This window comes from Melospiza georgiana, unplaced genomic scaffold (assembly GCF_028018845.1).
Source record: "Melospiza georgiana isolate bMelGeo1 unplaced genomic scaffold, bMelGeo1.pri scaffold_29, whole genome shotgun sequence".
Lineage (NCBI taxonomy): Eukaryota > Metazoa > Chordata > Aves > Passeriformes > Passerellidae > Melospiza > Melospiza georgiana.
This window is the reverse complement of record NW_026652215.1, coordinates 7,899,272-7,919,149: the sequence shown is the minus strand read 5'-3', so window position 1 is coordinate 7,919,149 and position 19,878 is coordinate 7,899,272. Positions and strand designations below refer to the sequence as shown.

Here is a 19,878-nt window from a genome sequence, read left to right as displayed (position 1 = left end):
TGTCAGCATTTCACATTATTATTGTCAATATTTCACATTATTCTTATTTTACATGTACATATTGATATAGAAATGTAGATATAGATATCTAGATATAGAAATATATATCTATAAAAATCTATAAATATAAACATGAAGATCTTATTATCCTATAAATACGTATATACTTATTTATTATATTGATATTTCACTTGCACAAGTGCATCTGAGAGCAAAATTAAAATCTTCTTCTCTTGCTCCATGTGGGAACATTCCAACAATAACTGTTCCTTCTGAAGGTGCTGTTTCCTATGTGCACTCAGCAAATTCAGCTTTGTCTGCCCAAACCCACAAGGTCTTTTCCTTTTCCATGTGCAATTTTTGGATGCATTTGAAGACACATCCAGGGGTGCAGCTTCTTTTACCCGACTGCCCCACTGTTCCCACAGGGCTCCAACCTCAGCCCACTCCAGAGCCAGGGAACTCCAGGGAAGGGCTTCCCAGCTGGGAATTTCTGATGGCACTGATTCCTCACATTGACACTGAACAAGTGACATTTTGTTGGCATCTGGCCAGACTGGGCCAGTTTTGTTTTACCAGTGGGCAGGGTCAGCACCAAAGACACAGACTCCAACTGAAGGAATCAGTGTCATTTCCTGCAGTTCAGAGCAGCAAAGAATCACAAAAGGAGCAGCTCAGCAATGCACCCAACCATCCCCACCACAGATTGCAGCAGTGATTAAGAAAGATCCAGCAGCATTTACCCTCAGCCTTTACCATCCCCCAGACCCACACAGCAGCTGGGGAAGCTGTCACAGCCAAGGGCTGCAGAGCCACTCCTGGGCACTGGGAATTCCTGCAGGTGCCTCCAGCCCCAGGTGAGGCTCCAACCCGGCTGGGAGAGGGCCCAGCTCTGACAGTGCTGAATGAACAAACTGACAGCACTGCTAGTGTGGCAACATCTGCTTTCATCTTCCTCTGGGCTCCCTCCCAAAGCCTGGCCAGGGCTCAAGGAGGAACCAAGGGAGGTGACTTTGACCATACAGCCCCAAACAAGGTCAGATGTCAGATTTCATGGCCTTGTCTGGCTTCTAAATACACAAAGGTCAAGACATGTTTCACTAATGAGTGGCTACATCTATTACAGGGCCTAATGACCATGCATATTTCATCAGGGAGCAGATACAAAGATAACCTTTGCTTGGAAGGTTCATCTAGAGGCCACCTTTGGCTCAGGGCCTGCTGTCCAGGCCTCACTCAGGCCTGGTGTCCAGGCCTTGGCACTTCAGGGACGCGGTTTAGTGCTGGGCTTGGCACTGCTGGGTGACCGGCTGCACTGGGCGAGCTCAGAGGGCTTTTCCAACAGAAAGGATTCTGTGATTCCATGATTCTATCCACTGCATTCAGCAGGGGCTATTTTAGCAACATTACTTTGCTCCAAAAGCTCCCTCTTGCCCAGCTCCTGTGGCCTGAGGCTTCAGCTCCTTCAGTTCCTGGTGCTGAGCTGCTCATTCTGAACGAGTTGACTCGGAGAGAAGAACACAGTCCATGCAATTCCTTCTGGAACATGAAGAGGGGAGGCTGTGCAAACAGGAGCGTTGTTTGCTGCGGCCTCCTCTCTGCCCTTCACGCCTTTCAGCGCTTTGAACCAGCCAAGAGCTTTCTCCAAGAGTGCAATGGAGCAGCTGTTCGTGCTCCCAGGCCTGGCTCTCTCCAGTCTCTGCCCTTGCCTGGTTCTGTCCCTTGTGCTGTGCCCTCTGTTCCCCCAGGGCTCGGTGGCTGCTGCCCAGGACTGTGGCACTGGCACAGATCCAGTGCTCCAGAGCCTCCTTTCTGTGCCCTTGCAGCTGCCTGGGCACAGCAGCCTTTTCCATCTGGAAGCTCCCCATGCACAGGGAGTGCCCAGCTCCGTTCCTTGCACAGCCTCCAGGAGCCCAGGGCTGCCATCTCCAGTCCCTGCTGGCACTGGGGGCTCCCAGGTGCCTCAGGCTGCTGTGACACCGCTGCACACGGGAGGCAAGAGGGGCAGGGGCTGTGCTCAAAGTCAGCTCCATGTGCTGCTGCTGCTGCTGCTGCTGCTGTGGGGTCATTTGTGCAGCCCTGGCCCAGAGTCAGGGATCAGATCCTGCCAGTCTCTTCCAGCCCTGGCTGCTCAGAGTTTTGGCCTTGGAGTCTCAGGTGGCCAAAGGCAGCTGCTGCTGGTGCCTCTGTGTGCCCGAGTTCAGCAGTGCTGCTCCATCTGTCTGTGCCCAGCAACGGGGAAAAGCCTCAGCCCTGCAGGGCCAGGAGCTGCTGGGCTCTGCCTGAGCAGCTCAGCCAGCAGAAGGGAGCTGCTGCTCCACACGGGAACCAGGAGCAAAGGACATTCCTTTGATAGGACATGTTTTCTATTGAAAGGAAGAAAAGGAAAAAGTAAGAAAAAACTGTATAAAATGTGAAAGATAAAAACAAAACCCAAGTGTGCAGTGAAAAATCTTCTCTAACTCTGAATTAAGAGGCAACTGATCTTTTGAAAGAGAACTCAGTTATTTACTTTGTAAATGTGCTGATGGCATGGATCCATCTTACTGACTTCAGCAGTCTTATCAAAAAGTTTTTGGGGATTGTTTCCAATATTGTTACTTTAAATTGTGGTCGAGGCAACAGGAAATTGCTTTGTGCCCTTCCAGCTCCAAGCAGGACTGGGAATGGAAACTCTGTCAAAGCCCAAATCCTTTAGAAGATGACCTTCCTTCTCACCCTGAGAATGAGCTGCACATTCCTTTTGAAACTGTCAGGGATTTCTTCGAGTCACAAAGTCCCACTTATGGCTTTTTGCTCTGGTGTGGAAGTGCAGAAGGGCAATTCTCCATCCACCACCTCCAGACTGCACTGCCTCAGGAGCACGGCCCACTCGCCAGCTTTGGCCCACTCGTGGCACTTCTAGAGGAGGAAGAAAGTGCAATTGCACAATTCCAACCAAAAAGGAATGAAGAGTGGGACAGACAAAACATCCTGTACAGATCCAGGCGTTCAGCTGGGATTGTGGAGAGTTTGGGTCCTTGTCAGTTGGATGTGTGTCCCCAGCTGCAATCTCTGGGCCTGCAGCAGAGTCTCACTCACCGACCAAAGCACAAAGCTCAGGCGCTGTGCTCACAATGGGCTCGTCTGATGCAGAGCTGTCAGAGCAATGTGAGAGCAGAGCCAGCCCAGCTGGGCCCAGGGCTGAGCCCAGCAGAGCCCTGGCAGAGCCCAGAGCAGCCTCAGCACCCGCAGAGCCCGGCTGCAAGGAAAGCAGAAAGTGCCCATCAGCTGAGGGCTCCTGTGCCCTTGTGCCAAGGCCTGCGGTGCCCAGGCCATGCTGGCTGTGCCCAGAGCTGTGCCCAGAGCTGCCCATCCCTGCTGCCTTTGGCAGCAGAGCAGGAGGGCAGCACATGTGCCCAGCCTGCAGCCAGCCAGGGCACATCCAGCCCTCGGCAGCTGCCCAGAGCCAAAAAGCAGCTGGGCAGCTCACTGAAGAATTCATTGCATCTGCCCCAGCTAAGGGGGAACCTTTGGTGCCCAGCTGTGCCATGCCCAGATCTGGGAGCAAGCCCCTGCCTGTAGACTCACCTGCAAATTGGACCTGGAGCCTGGCTTTGAAGAAGGTGCCAGAATCCAAGTCCATCATCTTCAGCTGGCCAGGCCAAGAAGAGATTGTCATCCTTGAGGTTGTCCTTGGTGTCTCCAGCACCAGCGCTGCTTGGAACAGCTTCTCCAGGGGCTCCTTTCCCTTCCCTGGGGTCAGACCAGGCTGTCAGGGCTCTGCCCAGGGCCCCAGCCATCCATGAACCATACAAACAAAACCAGGGGGATGGTGGCCACCAGTGCTTGTCACACCGGGTCTCCAGCTCAGCTCCAGCCCAAGAGCTGCATGTTCCCTTCTGCTCACCCCTGCTCGGAGCTACAGGCAGGACAAAACCAGCCTGGTTTGCTTTGCCACTGATTGCCAAGAGATGCATGGAGCTGGTACCTGCTAGGCCCCTGGATCCAACTGTGCACGTGGATTTCTTCAGTCTTCTAGGGCAGGGAAACACCCTTCACCCAAGGATGACAGAAAAGTTCTTCTAAGGATGGCCTGTCCGAGGGTTGCATGGACAAACACCTCTTAATAACATCTTGGCACACTGGGGAGAGAAACCAGAAATCGCCAGTCAGTTGGAGAAGTTGCCCCCCTGTTTCCATGCCCAGGTCATGCTGGTTGTGCCCAGAGCTGGGCCTAAACTTCCCCATGGATGCTCTGTTTGGAGGAGAGCAGGACATGTGCCACCTCCTCAGCAGCTGCCAGAGTGGGATGCCCATGAGCCCACTGCTGTCTCCCAGCACTGGTATTTCCCCCGTGCCCAGAGATGAGGATCCACCTTGAGAGAGCCATCGTGGGAACAAGATTCGCCCCCGGATGATCTCCTGGCCCCTCCTGAATGGGTGCTTCCCCATGACCAGGTGGCACAGCAGGAGGCCCAGGGACCAGATCGTGGCTGCCTCGCCGTGGTAGCGTTGGTGCTGGATCCACTCTGGTGGGCTGTAGGACAGGGTTCCTGTGGAACACAGACACAGCTCAGCAGGGGGCTGCTGCTGCTCCCAGAGCCCAGCCCCAGCATCCCTGGGCATGTGGGAGCTGCCCCAGAGGCACACGGGGTGAGCGCTGCCCTCTCGCCAGCACCTGGGACTTGTGCACAAACTCGCGGCTGGAAAAGAAGCCACTGGTGCTGGAAGAGGGCAGCAGAAACCCTGGGAAAGCCCAACCATGACACACAAAGGAAAAACCCACTCAGTAGTGGAGAAAACCCACTCTCCTCCCCACCCGCATGGCCCCCAAAAATGTTAATAAGCCAAGGCGAACAAGGAGAGCGGAGCAGTCCAGCCCTTCCTTGCCTGCACACCAAACCATCCGGGGCACACGGTCAGGCCTCCCTCTCTGCTGCCCCCATGGGGGTTTGTGTTGGGCTGGCTGCCCCAGCTCCAGCCCCAGCCCAGGGCACAGTGGGTGCTGAAGGCTGTCAGCAGGGCTGGGAGATAGCCGCCCTCACACCCCACCCAGATCAACTCGGCTCCAGCATCAATCCCATCCCGGCTGCAATAGGGGGAAGCCCCAGTGCTGCACCCAGGCTGGGCCACGAGATGCCCAGGAGCACCCCCTGCGAGGGCTCACCTGCAAATTGGGTGTAGGCTGTGTCTTGGAGGAAGGCGCCACAGCCAAAGTCAATCAGTTTCAGCTGCCCGCTGGCCAGGTCGAGCAGGACATTCTCGGGCTTAATGTCCCGGTGCAGGACCCCGCAGCTGGTGCAGTGCCGCACGGCCTCCAGCACCTGGCGGAACAGCCCCCGCGCCTCCTCCTCCGGCAGGAACCCCCGCTCCGCCAGAAAACCCGAGAGCTCCTGGCACCGCTCCGGACGCTCCAGCACCAGCAGGAAGCTGTCGGGGAGCTCAAGCCACTCCAGCAGCTGAATGACACCGCCACAGCCACAGGACACCTTGGCCAGCAGCACGATCTCCAGGGGTGCGCTGGTGCCGTCGGGCTGCGGGAGGAGCACGACGCCGTCAGTGGGGCCGAGGCCGTGCCGGGGCTCTGGGAGCCCTCAGCCAGCCCGGGATGCTCTGCATGCCCCGCTCAACCCACGCCCACTCTCCCCGCAGGGCTCACGGCGTCTCCCACCCGGCCGGGCCCCGGCTCCTCGCCGCCCGGCACGGCCCGGCTGCTGCCGCTGGCTCCGCTCACTCACCAGCTCGCCCCAGTGCCGGATGCGATCCCTCGGCACGCGTTTGATGGCCACCTGTGAGCGAGGGAGAGCAGCGGGGTGAGCTCGCCGCCCGTCCCGCCGCACCCCGACCTTCTCCTCCTCCTCCCTCCTCCTCCGCCCCCTCCGCCTGCGCCCGCCGCCGGCCCCGCCGCTCACCGGGGCGCCGTCCGAGAGCCGCGTGGCTGCGAAGACTCTGCCGAAGCCGCCGCGCCCCAGCAGCGATCCCAGCCGGTACCGCTCCTGCAGGGCCTCCTGCGCCGTCCCTGCGGGCGGGACGCGGCGGTCAGCGCTCGGCCCGGGGCCAGCAACGGCCCCCGAGTGCCCCTCACGCGCCCTGGGCCCGGCATCCCCACCCGCCCCGGGCCCCGGCGGCTCGGGGCCGGAGGCCGCGCTGCCGAGCGCCGGAGCTCGGGCCGGGGAAGCCGCAGCGGAAGCGGCGGGAGCGGCCGCGCCGCGGGTGTGCTCCGCGGGCCCCGGGAGAAGCCGGGGTCGGGACTGGACCCTGCGTCGGGTCCGGGGCCGGGCTGGGGCCAGGCGGAGCCGAAGGGCGGCGATGCCGCCCCCGCACCAGGCACTGATGCCCGCCCAGCAGCGCCACCGCCAGTACGGCCAGAGCCGGGCGGAGGCGACACCGCGGCGGGACGGCCGGGGCCGGGCACGGGGCAGCCCCGCCCGGGGCCGGGGGCGGGCCGGGGACATGGCCCAGCCAGGCAGGGGAGAGGGAGGCGGGGAGAGGAGAGGGACGCCGGGCAAGGGACCCCGAGAGAATGGTGCGCGACAGCGGGAAAGGGAAAGAAAGAGAAATAATAGGACAAAGAGAAAGAGAAAGAAAAATAGGGGAAAGCGTGTTTTAAATTATCTGTTTTGCTGCTCTCGCCGCTGCTGCTGCCGCTGCTGCTGCCGCTGCTGCAACTGAAGCACCGGGGCCGTTCGTCCCCGTGTCCATTCCCCGCTCGCCCCACGAGCCCCACGTTCGAGCCCCGCGCGCCCTGGGGACAGCCCCTCCGTCTGCCCAAACACGGGAACTTTGCAGTGCTGAGCCCAGATGCAGAGCCCTGACTCCTGCACTCTGGTACTGCGATCCCCTCGCTTGCTGCTGTGCATTGTCCTTGCTGAGCGTCAAACACTGTGGGGGCACCTTCCCTTGGGGTAGGATTCCTACCTGACCCAAGCACTGCACTTACATCTCCAGTGTTGCTTTCCTGTAAAAACAGGGGAAGGAAAACTGTGTGTGGCTCATGGTATTTTAGAGTGTCTAAAAATCACTAAGTCATCGATCCTAGAGGTGAGGTGCATCTGGAATTACTGGGATGCAACATAGAAAAGGGGAGCATAGAAATAAATAGAGGAAAACACCTTGGATTGTTTCTTTTATTTCACATCTGGAAAGCTGTTTCAGTTTTCCAGGAGTCTTCCCCTGTCTGCTCTTCCCAAAAATCTCTCATGGAGAACAAGGTCAAGCTTCTGTCACAAGATTTGCCACCAGGAAATTATGCCAATGGTGAAATTTTCATTGTGACTGTTTGTGCTGGCTTAGGGCAAATTTGGGGAGGAAACCTCCTGAAGGGGTCTGTCTAGAAAGCAAGTTCAAGCGGCCCCTCCCCCTACTAGTTCAGGAAAAGACTTCCCTTGAGAAAAGTGAAAAAAACCCCAGTTTTTTTAACGAGTAAAGTATTCACAAGCATGAAAAATGAATAATATTAAATAAAACCTTGGACAGTGCTGAAGAGATGGCAAATTCAGAAAGTCCTTTTTGTGGGTTCTAGTTGGCTCACTCGGTCTCTTCTAAGTCCCTCTGGTTCTGGAATGCAGCATCCCAGAGCTCGGGGGGCCACAGGTGTGAGCTGCAGGTGTTTGTCTGGGTTTTCAGTCCAGAGCAGGTTTAAACAGTTCCAAGAAAAAGGAAAGCCACAGTCTAAGGAACTTTGCTTCCTAAGGTGGCTAAAATCAAATTGCTGGACCTTGGCTGTGAAGGCATCGGGAAATTTCCAAATCTGGGCACTGGCGGTCCCAGCAAACACCAGAGCTGGATGGTGCTGGAGCCAGAACCTGAAGATTTCCAAACTTTGGCTTTCTGTGCCAGCAAATCACTGGGCTTGGGCTGTGCCAGCACCCGGAAGTTTTCAGATCTGGGCGCTGGCAATGCCAGCAAACACCTGATCTGGGTGGTGTCATTGCCAATGACAGAAATCTGCCGGATTTGGGCTCTGCTGGCATCAGGAAATTTCCAAATCTGGGTTCCTGTGCAGGAAACACAAGATGTGGGCTTTGCCAGGCCCAGTAGCAGAAAGGTGAAAGGTTTTAGATTTCTGTGCCAGCAAATTGCTGCACTTGGGCTGTGTCAGAATAGGGAAATTTCCAGATCTGGGCACTGGCAGTGCCAGCAAACACCAGTGAAATCTTCTGGTCCTCGTCTGCACTGTTGAGCAGTGGTTTCCCTGAGAACCAGCTCTGGCAACTTTACAGACAGCGACTCCTTTCATCTCGTTGTCTGGAAACAGAACTTTACTGAAGGCAAACACAACAAACAGGACAGCGTACACAGTACAGAGAGAGAAGCAGAAAAAGGCCTGGGTCCAGGGTCTAGCAGGAATATTTATACATTTATTTATGGGGAGGGGTTAAGGTGGGATCTGAGGGAAGGATCCAAGAGGAAGGAAGGATTAAGAATATTACAGTTTTTGCAGTATAAAGTAACAAATGGTAGCAAAGAGAACTCAGAACTTTCTAGTAACAATTGCATAACTGAACAAGAGGATCATGGGCGGGTGCTCCTGCTGACCCCAACTAAAGAGGGTTTTCCCAGGGCCTTAAGCCGAGGTCTCCCTCTTCTTTTAAACCAACCCCAACACACCAGATCTGGGCAGTGCCGGGTTTTGGCTTTCTTTGCCAGACAATTGCTGCATTTGGGTTGTGCCAGCACCAGGAAATTGCCAGATCTGGACACTGGCGGTGCCAGCTAACCGCAGGTCTGGGTGCTGCCAGTGCTATCACCAGAAAATTGCAAGGTTTTGTCTTTCTGTTCCAGCAAACTGCTGGACTTGGGCTGTGCTGCCACTGGGAAACTGCTGGATCTGAGCACTGGCAGTGCCAGCAAACACCAGATCTGGGTGGGGCCAGCACCAGGTATTTGCAAGGTTTTGGCTTTCTTTGCCAGAAAATTGCTGGACTTGGCTCTGCCAGAACAGGGAAATATCCAGATCTGAGCACTGGCAGTGGCAGCTAACACCAGGTCTGGACACCTGTATTGGCATCAGGAAATTGCCAGATTCTGGCTTTCTGTGCCAGCAAATTGCTGGACTTGGGCTGTGCCAGCCCTGGGAAAGTTCCAGATCTGGGCGCTTGGGCAGCAAACACCAGATCTGGGTGGTGTCTCGTAGTGTGTTTTTATACTTTGTAATACTTTGCAATAGTTTTGTTTTTGAATCCCTGTCTTTTTCCCAAATGGTTCATCCCAGATGGTACCCCCCTCCCTTTACCTGTGTAATCCCTTTCCCTTTGCTGAGGGAATCCCCAAATCCCCACCCTGGCTCTCTGTCAATCACTCAGCATCCCATCCCCTCCGTCTAGAAGCTTCACTCCAGGATGTCGAGTGATTAGCCAGCGGCCGGGGGTCAGCGCCCCAGGCCTTGCCCCATATGCTGTCCTAAATGTCTGTCCCCCAGTCCCCATGCCTTAGGGTCACTTATTGGTTAGTATTGGCAGGGACAGTGTGTGTGCCAGGGACCAGCAGGGAGTGGAGCTCAATGGGCACAGGCCTGGCCAGGGTGGGGTCACCCTGACATCAGGGACTGAATGTCTGCTGTGAGCAAGGAGAGCTCTGCAGCCCAGGGACACAGCAGGCACAGGGAAAGGGGTCTGGTCACTGACTCCTCTGACCCTCAGGGAGCTCCCCCAGGAGGATGCAGGGCAGCCCCGAGCCCCTCTGGCAGCCCTGGAACAAGGCAGGCACCTCTGAGCCCCTCCATGGCCGTGCAGAGCCTGTGTGGGAGGGGGTCAGTGCAGGGAGCACCATCAGCTGCCTCTGTGTGCCAGGCTGAGCAGCAGAGCCCAGCAGAGGCACCCAGGGCCCCAGGCAGCACAGCCCCCGTGCTCTGCGGAGCAGCAGCCCCAGCTCAGCCTCTGGGGAGCAGGGCAGGGGCTGCAGCAGTGGCTGCTCGGGCCAGCGCAGACGTGTTCCCCTGGGAAGGGCTCTGGGGGCAGCTGGCATGGGCCAGGAGCAGAGCAGGAGCCTGTGGGGGTGCAGAGGAGCCGTGGCAAGAGGCTGCCCTGTCCCTGGGCCAGCAGGAGCTGCCTGAGGAGCCCTGGGGCCAACTCTGCGCTGTGCTGGGCAGCAGGGCTGGCCCTGGAGCTGCAGGAGCTGCCCGAGCTGAGCATCTGCTGAGCACTCCAGACACAGAGTGGCTGTCCCTGACCTCCAGGGCCTCCAGTTCCTGCTGCCGGGCCAGACCTGACTCTGCTGCTCTGTTGGGCTGGGGCTGGGGCAGGGAAAGGCTGAACTGGGCAGTGCCAGGGAGAGGAAAACAATGGAGCCTGTCCCCACAAGTCCCCACAGTGTCAGAATGGTCTCCATGGATCCATGAGGGCTCACAGTGTCACAATGGCCCCTTGGTTCTATGGAGCCCCACAGGGTCACCATGGTCCCCTGGTTACACAAGGCACAGCAGTGTCACAAGGGCCCCTTGGTTCTGTGGAGCCCCATAGGGTCAGTTTTGCCAGTGGGCAGAGTCAGCACCAAAGACACAGACTCCAGCTGAAGAAATTGTGTAATTTATATGATGTATGTCTGCAAAAAATTACAAAAGCAGAAGCTCAGCAATGCACCCAACCATCCCCACCAAAGACTGCCTGCAGTGATTAAGAAAGATCCAGCAGCATTTACCCTCAGCCTTTACCATCCCCCAGACCCACACAGCAGCTGGGGAAGCTGTCACAGCCAAGGGCTGCAGAGCCACTCCTGGGCACTGGGAATTCCTGCAGGTGCCTCCAGCCCCAGGTGAGGCTCCAACCCCACTGGGAGAGGGCCCAGCTCTGACAGTGCTGAAGGAACAAACTGACAGCACTGCTAGTGTGGCAACATCTGCTTTCATCCTCCTCTTGCGTCCCTCCCAAAGCCTGGCCAGAGCCCAGGAGGAACCAAGGGAGGTGACTTTGATCCTTCAGCCCCAAACAAAGCCAGATGGGGCCTTGTCTGATTTTTAAATACAGAAAGATAAATCCACATTTCACCCATGAACACATACTGAGATCACATTGCTAATAATATTAGCAATATAAATATAAATTCATTAAGATAAATTCATTAATGAGCAGATACAAATATAACCTTTGCTTGGAAGGTTCATCTGGAGCTCAGCTTTGCCTCAGGGCCCGTTGTTCAGGCCTCAGTCAGGGCCTGGTGAGGCCTCAGTGCTTCAATCAGTGCTTTGACCTACAGATGAAGTGCAACCTTCAGAACAATTTCAATAACACACTTTAGATTTAGGTATTAGGTATGAAGGCATTGCCTCTTGTTCTTCAATTAAGTGCTGTTCAAGTTCATTACTCAGAGCTATAATTTGCATTCCTTTTAAAACATGCCTAATTCGTTGCTATTCTCTGTTGTTTATCAAATGCCTCTGTTTTTTCTTGAGACTGTATCTCTCTTTAGACAAGTCTCAGTACTCCATTTCCAGCACAAGGTGTCACAACAACTCTAACTTTAAATCATAACACACCAAGTGCTCACACTGCATTGACCACAGTGACTGCCGCAAATTTATTTCACAGCAGCCTCTAATTTGGGAGCCAATCCCACCAGGAAGAATTTTCTTCCTTCTGCCACTGTTCTCCTGATCTTTCTGTCGAGGTGATTCCTGGTTGTTGGACCTCAAACCGAGCACTGATAGACATTCCTGCCACATTCCTGTCCTGGAATAGCCCAGGTTCCTCCCTGGCCAGCAAGCAGATAATCCAAGGCCCTGAGGTTCTGCAGAGCCCCATTTGTGTTTGTTGGAGCTCACAGCATGTGCTACTGGATATCTTAACAGCATCACTTATTATTTATTCTAATAATTGATTTAGCTCATTAGTGTAAATTGGGTGCAGCCATGCAGGGGGTTTCCATTTCCCCATGGGCCATTGTTAAGGGCATGGAGCAAATCTGGGACAGGTTCCCATCTCCTCATTTTTTCAACTGCTTTTTTAACAATCCCTTCCTTCACCTGTTCAACCAGTCCTGCAGCTTGTGGATTGTCTGGGATATGAAAAACCCAGCAGTCTTAATCACTGCATTTTTCACAGTAACAGACAAAGCATTCCACATCACAGCATCAGCAAATCCTATAAAAATAGCCAATTTCATCCCTTCCTCCTTTATTCCTTGCATACAATCTCACAAAGCTTACCACTGCCATTTGGGTCTTGGCCAGACCTTTTCTGTGGGGTATTCAGTGTCACAGTGAGCAGCTAAAGCTGACATATTATAATTGTCAGCCATATTTCACTGGGTCAATTTTAATTACATAGATAAAAATATAAATTACTGTCTTATATATAACTATTTAAATCAATCATTGTTATTATTATTATTATTATTATTATTATTATTATTATTATTATTATTATTATTATTATTACTATTACTATTATTACTATTATTACTATTATTATTATTACTATTATATTATTGCTATTATTATTTAACTTGCACAAATGAACCTGAGCTCAAGATTTGAACCTTTTGTCACTCTGTGTGGGAGTATTTCAACAACAGTTTTTCCTTCTGTTGGTGCTGTTAATAAAATTCACCCTCGTCTGCCCAAACCCACAAGGTCTTTTCCTTTTCCATGTGCAATTTTTGGATGCATTTGAAGACATCCAGGGGTGCAGCTTCTTTTACCCGACTGCCCACTGCTCCCACAGGGCTCCGACCTCAGCCCACTCCAGAGCCAGGGAACTCCAGGGAAGGGCTTCCCAGCTGGGAATTTCTGATGGCACTGATTCCTCACATTGACACTGAACAAGTGACATTTTGTTGGGATCTGGCCAGACTGTGCCAGTTTTGTTTTACCAGTGGGCAGGGTCAGCACCAAAGACACAGACTCCAACTGAAGGAATCAGTGTCATTTCCTGCAGTTCAGGGAAGCAAAGAATCACAAAAGGAGCAGCTCAGCAATGCACCCAACCATCCCCACCAAAGATTGCCTGCAGTGATTAAGAAAGATCCAGCAGCATTTACCCTCAGCCTTTACCATCCCCCAGACCCACACAGCAGCTGGGGAAGCTGTCACAGCCAAGGGCTGCAGAGCCACTCCTGGGCACTGGGAATTCCTGCAGGTGCCTCCAGCCCCAGGTGAGGCTCCAACCCCGCTGGGAGAGGGCCCAGCTCTGACAGTGCTGAATGAACAAACTGACAGCACTGCTAGTGTGGCAACATCTGCTTTCATCTTCCTCTGGGCTCCCTCCCAAAGCCTGGCCAGGGCTCAAGGAGGAACCAAGGGAGCTGACTTTGACCATACAGCCCCAAAAAAGGTCAGATGTCAGATTTCATGGCCTTGTCTGGCTTCTAAATACACAAAGGTCAAGCCATGTTTCACTAATGAGTGGGTACATCTATCACAGGGCTAATGACCATGCATATTTCATTAGGGAGCAGATACAAAGACAACCTTTGCTTGGAAGGTTCATCCAGAGGCCATCTTTGGTTCTCACCCCCGCCTCTCTGCTATCCCCACCCACGGGGGTTTTGGTTGGGCTGGCTGCTCCAGTCCTGGGCAGAGTGGCTGGCAAAGGCTGCCAGCAGGGCTGGAAGATCGCTGCCCACCCAGCCCCGCTGTAAAGCAACTCAGCTGAAGATTCAGTCCCCTGACTGGCAGCAAAATCCCCACTGCCACAGCCAGCTTGGGCTGGGAGATGTTGGGCCATGAGATGTCAGCAGCGGGAGCACAGCCCTGCGTGGGCTCACCTGCAAAGTGAGTGTAGACTGTGTCTTGCAGGTAGGTGCCACAGCCAAAGTCATGAGTTTGCCTGGCTGGTGTCCAGGTCAACCAGGATATTCCCTGGTTTGATGTCGCGGTGCAGGACCCTGCAGCTGGTGCAGTGCCGCACGGCCTCCAGCACCTGGCGGAACAGCTCCCGCGCCTCCTCCTCGGGCAGGAACCGCCATGCCCGAATGAAACGCTGCAGGTCCTGACACTGCTCTGGCCGCTCCATGACGACGTTGTTGGGGAGCCTGAGCCACTCCAGCAGCTGGACCACACCGGGGAAGCCAGTGGACACCTTGGCCAGCAGCACTATCTACAGGGGTGTGCTGGTGCCGTCGGGCTGCGGGAGGAGCACGATGCCGTCAGTGGGGCCGATGCCGTGCCAGGCCTGGGGAAGCCCTCAGCCAGCCCGGGATGCTCTGCGCCCTGTGCTGGCCCCACACCCGCTCTCCCTCGGGGCGTCCTGGCGGCTCCCACCGTGCCGGGCCCCGGCTCATCCCCGGCAGGCAGCCTCGGCTGCTGGTCCCGCTCACTCACCAGCTCGCCCCTGTGCCGGACGCGGTTCCGTGGCACCCTTTTGATGCCCACCTGCAAGCCAAGGGCAGCAGCGGGGTGAGCTCGCCGCCCGCACTGCGAGCCCCATCCGCCGCCCTCCTCCTCCTCCGCCTGCATCCCCTCCGCCCTCCTCCTCCTGCATCCCCTCCTCCTCCATCCCCTCCTCCTGCGTCCGCCGCCGGCCCCGCCGCTCACCGGGGTGCCGTCCGAGAGCCGCGTGGCCGCGAAGACTCTGCCGAAGCCGCCGCGCCCCAGCAGCGATCCCAGCCGGTACCGCTCCTGCAGGGCCTCCTGCGCCGTCCCTGCGGGCGGGACGCGGCTGTCAGCGCTCGGCCCGGGGCCAGCCAGGGCCCCCGAGCGCCCCTTACCCGCCCCGGGCCGGCCATGCCCAGGCGTTCGCTCCCGGGAACGCGGCACGGGAGGCTCGGGGCCGGCGGCCGCGCTGCCGAGCGGCGGAGCTCGGGCCGGGGAAGCCGCAGCGGAGGCGGCGGGAGCGGCCGCGCCGCGTGTCCTCCGCGGGCCCCGGGAGGAGCCCGGCACCGGGCCGGGGCCGGGGTCGGGACTGGACCCTGCGTCGGGTCCGGGGCCGGGCTCGGGCCAGGCGGAGCCGCAGGGCGGCGGTGCCGCCCCGGCCCCCGGCACCGATGCCCGCCCAGCAGCGCCACCGCCAGCACGGCCAGAGCCGGGCGGAGGCGAGACCGCGGCGGGACGGCCGGGGCCGGGCACGGGGCAGCCCCGCCCGGGGCCGGGGGCGGGCCGGGGGCATGGCCCGGCCCGGTAGGGGAGAGGGAGGCGGGGAGAGGAGAGGGACGCCGGGAAACGGACGCCGAGAGAATGGTGTGCGGCAGTGGCAAAGGGAGAGAAAAATAAAGAAAAAGAGAAAGAGGAAGAAAGAGAGAAGGAGTATTCAAAACTATCTGTTTGCTGCTCTCGCCGCTGCTGCTGGTGATGACGCCGCTGCCGCCGCTGTCGCCGCTGCAACTGAGGCACCTGGGCCGTTCGTCCCCGTGTCCGTTCCCCGCTCGCCCCACGAGCCCCACTTTCGAGCCCTGCGTGCCTCGGGGACAGCCCCTCCGTCTGCCCAAACACGGGAACTTTGCAGCGCTGAGCCCGGATGCAGAGCCCTGACTCCTGCACTCTGGCACAGCGATCCCCTCGCTTGCTGCTGTGCATTGTCCTTGCTGAGGGTCAGACACTGTCGGGACACCTTCCCTTGGAGAAGGATTCCTACCTGACCCAAGCATTGCACTTACATCTCCAGTGTTGCTTTCCTGTAAAAACAGGGGAAGGAAAACCGTGTGTGGCTCATGGTATTTTAGAGTGCCTAAAAATCACTAAGTCAGCGATCTTAGAGGTGAGGTACATCTGGAATTACTGGGTTGCAACATGGAAAAGGGAAGCACAGAAATAAATAAAGAGAAATATCTTGGATTGTTTCTTTCATTTTCATTTTGCTTCTGGAAAGCTTTTTCAGTTTTCCAGGAATCTTCTCCTGTCTGCTCATCCCAAGAACCTCTCATTGAGAACAAGGTCGAGCTTCTGTCACAAGATTTTCCATCAGGAAATTATGCCACTGGTGAAATTTTCATTGTGACTGTTTGTGCTGGTTTAGGGCAAATTTTGGGAGGAAATCTCCAAAAGGGGTCCATCTAGAAAAAGTTCAAGCGGCCCCTCCTCCTACTAGTTCAGGAAAAGACTTGAGAAAAGTGGAAAAAAACCAGTTTATTTAACAAGTAAAGTATTCACAAGCACGAAAAATGAATAATATTAAATAAAACCTCTGACAGTGCTGAAGAGATGGCAAATTCAGAAAGTCCTTTTTGTGGGTTGTAGTTGACTCACTTCATCTCTTCTAAGTCCCTCTGCTGCTGGAATGCAGCGTCCCAGACCTCGGGGGGGCCACAGGTGTGAGCTGCTGCCGGTGTTTGTCTGGGTTTTCAGTCCAGAGCAGGTTTAAACAGTTCCAAGAAAAAGGAAAGCCACAGTCCAAAGAAACTTCTCTGCCTAAGCTAGCTAAAACCAAATTGCTAGACCTAGGCTGTGAAGGCACCGGGAAATTTCCAAATCTGGGCACTAGTGGTCCCAGCAAACTCTAGATCTGGATGGTGCTAGAGTCAGAACCTGGAAATTTCCAAAATTTTAGATTTCTGTGCCAGTAAATCACTGAACTTGGGCTGTGCAGGCACCAGGAAATTTCCAAATCTGGGTACTAGGGCAGCAAACACAAGATGTGGGAGGTGCCAGACCCAGTAGCAGGAAGTTTGCCAGGTTTTGGATTTCTGTGCCAGCAAATTGCTGCACTTGGGCTGTGCCAGAATAGGGAAATTTTTGGATCAAGGCACTGGCAGTGCCAGCAAACCCCACATTTCAGGAAGGATTGGATCTGGACCCTTCCCTTCCCTTCCCTTCCCTTCCCTTCCCTTCCCTTCCCTTCCCTTCCCTTCCCTTCCCTTCCCTTCCCTTCCCTTCCCTTCCCTTCCCTTCCCTTCCCTTCCCTTCCCTTCCCTTCCCTTCCCTTCCCTTCCCTTCCCTTCCCTTCCCTTCCCTTCCCTTCCCTTCCCTTCCCTTCCCTTCCCTTCCCTTCCCTTCCCTTCCCTTCCCTTCCCTTCCCTTCCCTTCCCTTCCCTTCCCTTCCCTCCCTCAACAAGGTGCCAGAGTGGCTGGAAAGCAGCCAGGCAGAAAGGGACCTGCAGGGACTGATGGACAGCAGGCTGGGCATGAGCCAGCAGTGTGCCCAGGTGGGCAAGCAGGCCAATGGCTCCTGGCCTGGATCAGGAATGGTGTGGCCAGCAGGAGCAGGGCAGGGATTGTTCCCCTGTGATCTGCACTGCTTGGGCAACACCTCAAGTGCTGTTTGCAGTTCTGGTGCCCCCAATTTAGGACATGGATGAGCTGGAGCGTGTCCAGAGAAGGGCAACAAGGCTGGGGATGGGTCTGGAGCACAAGTCCTGTGAGCAGTGGCTGAGAGAGCTGAGGTTGTTTATCCTGGAGAAGAGGAGGTTCAGGGGAGACAAGGCAGTGTCAGGGCACAGGTTGGACTTGATGATCTCCATGGCCTGTTCCACCCTTGCTGATTCTGGGATTCTTTGAAAGAACCCTTGGAGCAGTTGCAGGAGGAGCCCTGGGCCTCCTCTTCAGAAGCTCCAGCAGCCCAGGTTCTCCTGGCAGCCCCAAAGCCCATCCTGTCAGTCCTGCAGAGCCTCTGCAGCTCCTCCTCACTGCACAGAACAGGGAGCCCCAGAGCCAGACACAGCAGCCCAGATGTGCCTCCCTGGCCTGGGGTGTCTCTGGCAAGGGAGCAGCAGGAGGCACTGCAGGAGCCTGCAGACAATTCCTGCAGCAGTTGCAGGATGATCCTGCTGCCCAAGAGACATTCCCATGGTGCCAAGTCAGGAACTGCAATGGGGAGTGGGGCTAGAGAGGAAAGGGCAAGATGGAATTGGCTGTTTGCAGGGGAGGGAATAGGGGTGGGCAATGGGAAGACATTTGTATCAGGAAGAGGAAAGAAAGCAAAGGTGAAGCAAAGGAAATGCTCAGGACAGTTTGGGGATGGCTGCCAGGCAGCCCTGGCTCTGAGCAACAGCGTCTGCAGTGGGACAGGAAACTCCCAGCTGATGGGAACAAACTTTCTGGCTGACTGCAGAGGCCAGGACAAAGATGAGTGGCTTCCCTGGTGTCCCCAAGCCCTTGCTGGCCCCAAGGGCTGATGGCATTTGTGCTCCCTCAGGTTCATGTCCCCACACCAACAGCGTGGGGGTGCTCCCCCTGCTCTGTGCAATGCAAACAGGGGCTCCTCAGCCAGTGCTGCCGTGTCTGTGCCTGCAAGGATGGGGCACCTGTGTGAGCTGGGGAAGAGGCCAGGGCTGCAGAGGGGGGATGTTGTTGGCAGCTCCATGAGGACGCTCTGGGACGCTGCCCTGGGCTGTGCAGCGCACTGGGGATGGATCAGCCCCTGCTCTGCTGTTCCTTCCCATCTCCCCCAGGGCCCTTGCAGAGCCCCAGCCATGCTGTTTGCCCCCAGCCTGCCCACGGCCAGCCTGGGGCTGATCACAGGGGTTTTCTGTGCTGAGCATTGGCCTGGGTGTGTTCTTGGGAGAGCCTGGGCAAGGAGCCTGGAGCCCCCAGGGCCTGGGCTGAGGTGTCAGTGCTGCCCCAGCAGTGCCCATGGCCTGTTCCTGCTGCAGCCCTGGCACTGCCACCCCCAGGGCTGTGCCCGGCCCCGAGAGCACTCAGGCCCTACAGCAACACCAGGGCCAACAGGGTAGCCAAGGGAATCTAGATAGCCCTGGCAGCTTTTGTCTGGGAGGTACCATTGGAAAACCATATAAAGAATTTTGGAGGCGGATTCTCAATTTTTGCCATGGATGGCTGGAGTTGAAAGTGTTTTTTTCAATGGGAAGAAAAGAACGGGCCCCCAGTGTTTTGAAGGCACATGAGGGGTGGCCCCCAAGAGGCCAAGGCCAGCCAGAGCTGTCTGTCCTGGCAGGTTTCATATGGGAATAATCCTCGGATATAATCAGATTTGGGGGAGGAATCCCAATTTCAGCCTTGAACCCCTGAAGGAGAAGGACAGTTCTTTCCCACAGGAAGGAATGCACAGAACTCCAGGGTTTCAGGGGATGATAAGAAGCAACTCTCAACATGCCAAGGCCAGCGGGACCAGTCAAGCAGCCCCCAGGAGGCCCAGCCACCCAGACCTGTTCCATGTTCCTGGATCCTTGGGGCCCTGCAGCATCAAAAATGCCCCTTGGTTCCATGAGGCCCTGTAGGATCACCACAGATCTTTGTTTCCATGAGGCCCAGTGATATAACAATGGTCTCCTTGGCTCTGTAGTGGCACAATGGCCCCTTGCTTTCCATGAGGCCTTGCAGTGTCCAAATGGTTTCCTTCTTGCCATGGGACTGTACAAGGCCACAATGGCCCCCTGCTTCCATGAGGTCACAGTGTCTCCAAATGGCCCCTTGGTTCTATTGGGTTCCCTGGGATCACAGTGGCCCCTTGGCTCCAGCAGGCCTGGATGTGTTACACTGGCCTCTTGCTTCCATGGGGACCCACAGTGTCCCAATGGCCCCCTGCTCCCATGAGGCCCTGGGATGTCACAATGGTCTCATTGCTTCCACGAGGCCCTGCTATTCCACAATGCCCTTGAAGTGTCACAATAGTCCCAGTGGATTCCCCCGCTGGTTCACAATGGCCTCCTTTGTTCTGTAGTGTAACAATGGTATCCTTGGTTCCACCGTCAGAATGGCCCCGTGTTCTCATGGAGCCCCCACAGCCCCTTATGGAGCTCCACAGCCCTTTATGGAGCCCCACAGTGTCAGTTTAATCCCCTTGAGTCCATGAGGCCCTGCTGTGCTACAAGGACCCCTTGGTTATACAAGGCCCTGCAGTGTCACAATGGCCCCTTGGTTCCAGTGGTCCTGAAGTGTCCTAATGGTCTCCATGGTTCAATGAGGCCCCACAATGTCACAATGGACTTTTGGTTCCATGAGCTTTCGTACTGCCAACAACAGTCTCCTTGGTTCCACAGTGTCACAATGGACCCTTTGCTCCATGAGGTTCATTGGTGTAACATGGACGCCTTGATTCCATGAGGTTGTATAGTGTCACAATGATCTCC

The 19,878-nt window shown here is 55.9% G+C and overlaps 1 protein-coding gene across 1 annotated transcript; it reads right to left on the bottom strand.

Annotated features, from left to right (window-relative positions):
- Positions 1 to 4,017: 4,017 nt before the first annotated feature.
- Positions 4,018 to 15,430, bottom strand: LOC131096413 (serine/threonine-protein kinase pim-2-like). Its single transcript, XM_058044751.1, has 9 exons — positions 15,298 to 15,430; positions 14,453 to 14,826; positions 14,180 to 14,290; positions 13,827 to 14,015; positions 5,895 to 6,446; positions 5,721 to 5,771; positions 5,150 to 5,516; positions 4,359 to 4,535; positions 4,018 to 4,124 (listed from the first exon to the last, which is right to left on the bottom strand). Exons 1-9 carry the CDS (start codon positions 15,428 to 15,430, stop codon positions 4,018 to 4,020), a joined length of 2,061 nt encoding a protein of 686 aa, XP_057900734.1.
- Positions 15,431 to 19,878: the final 4,448 nt, after the last annotated feature.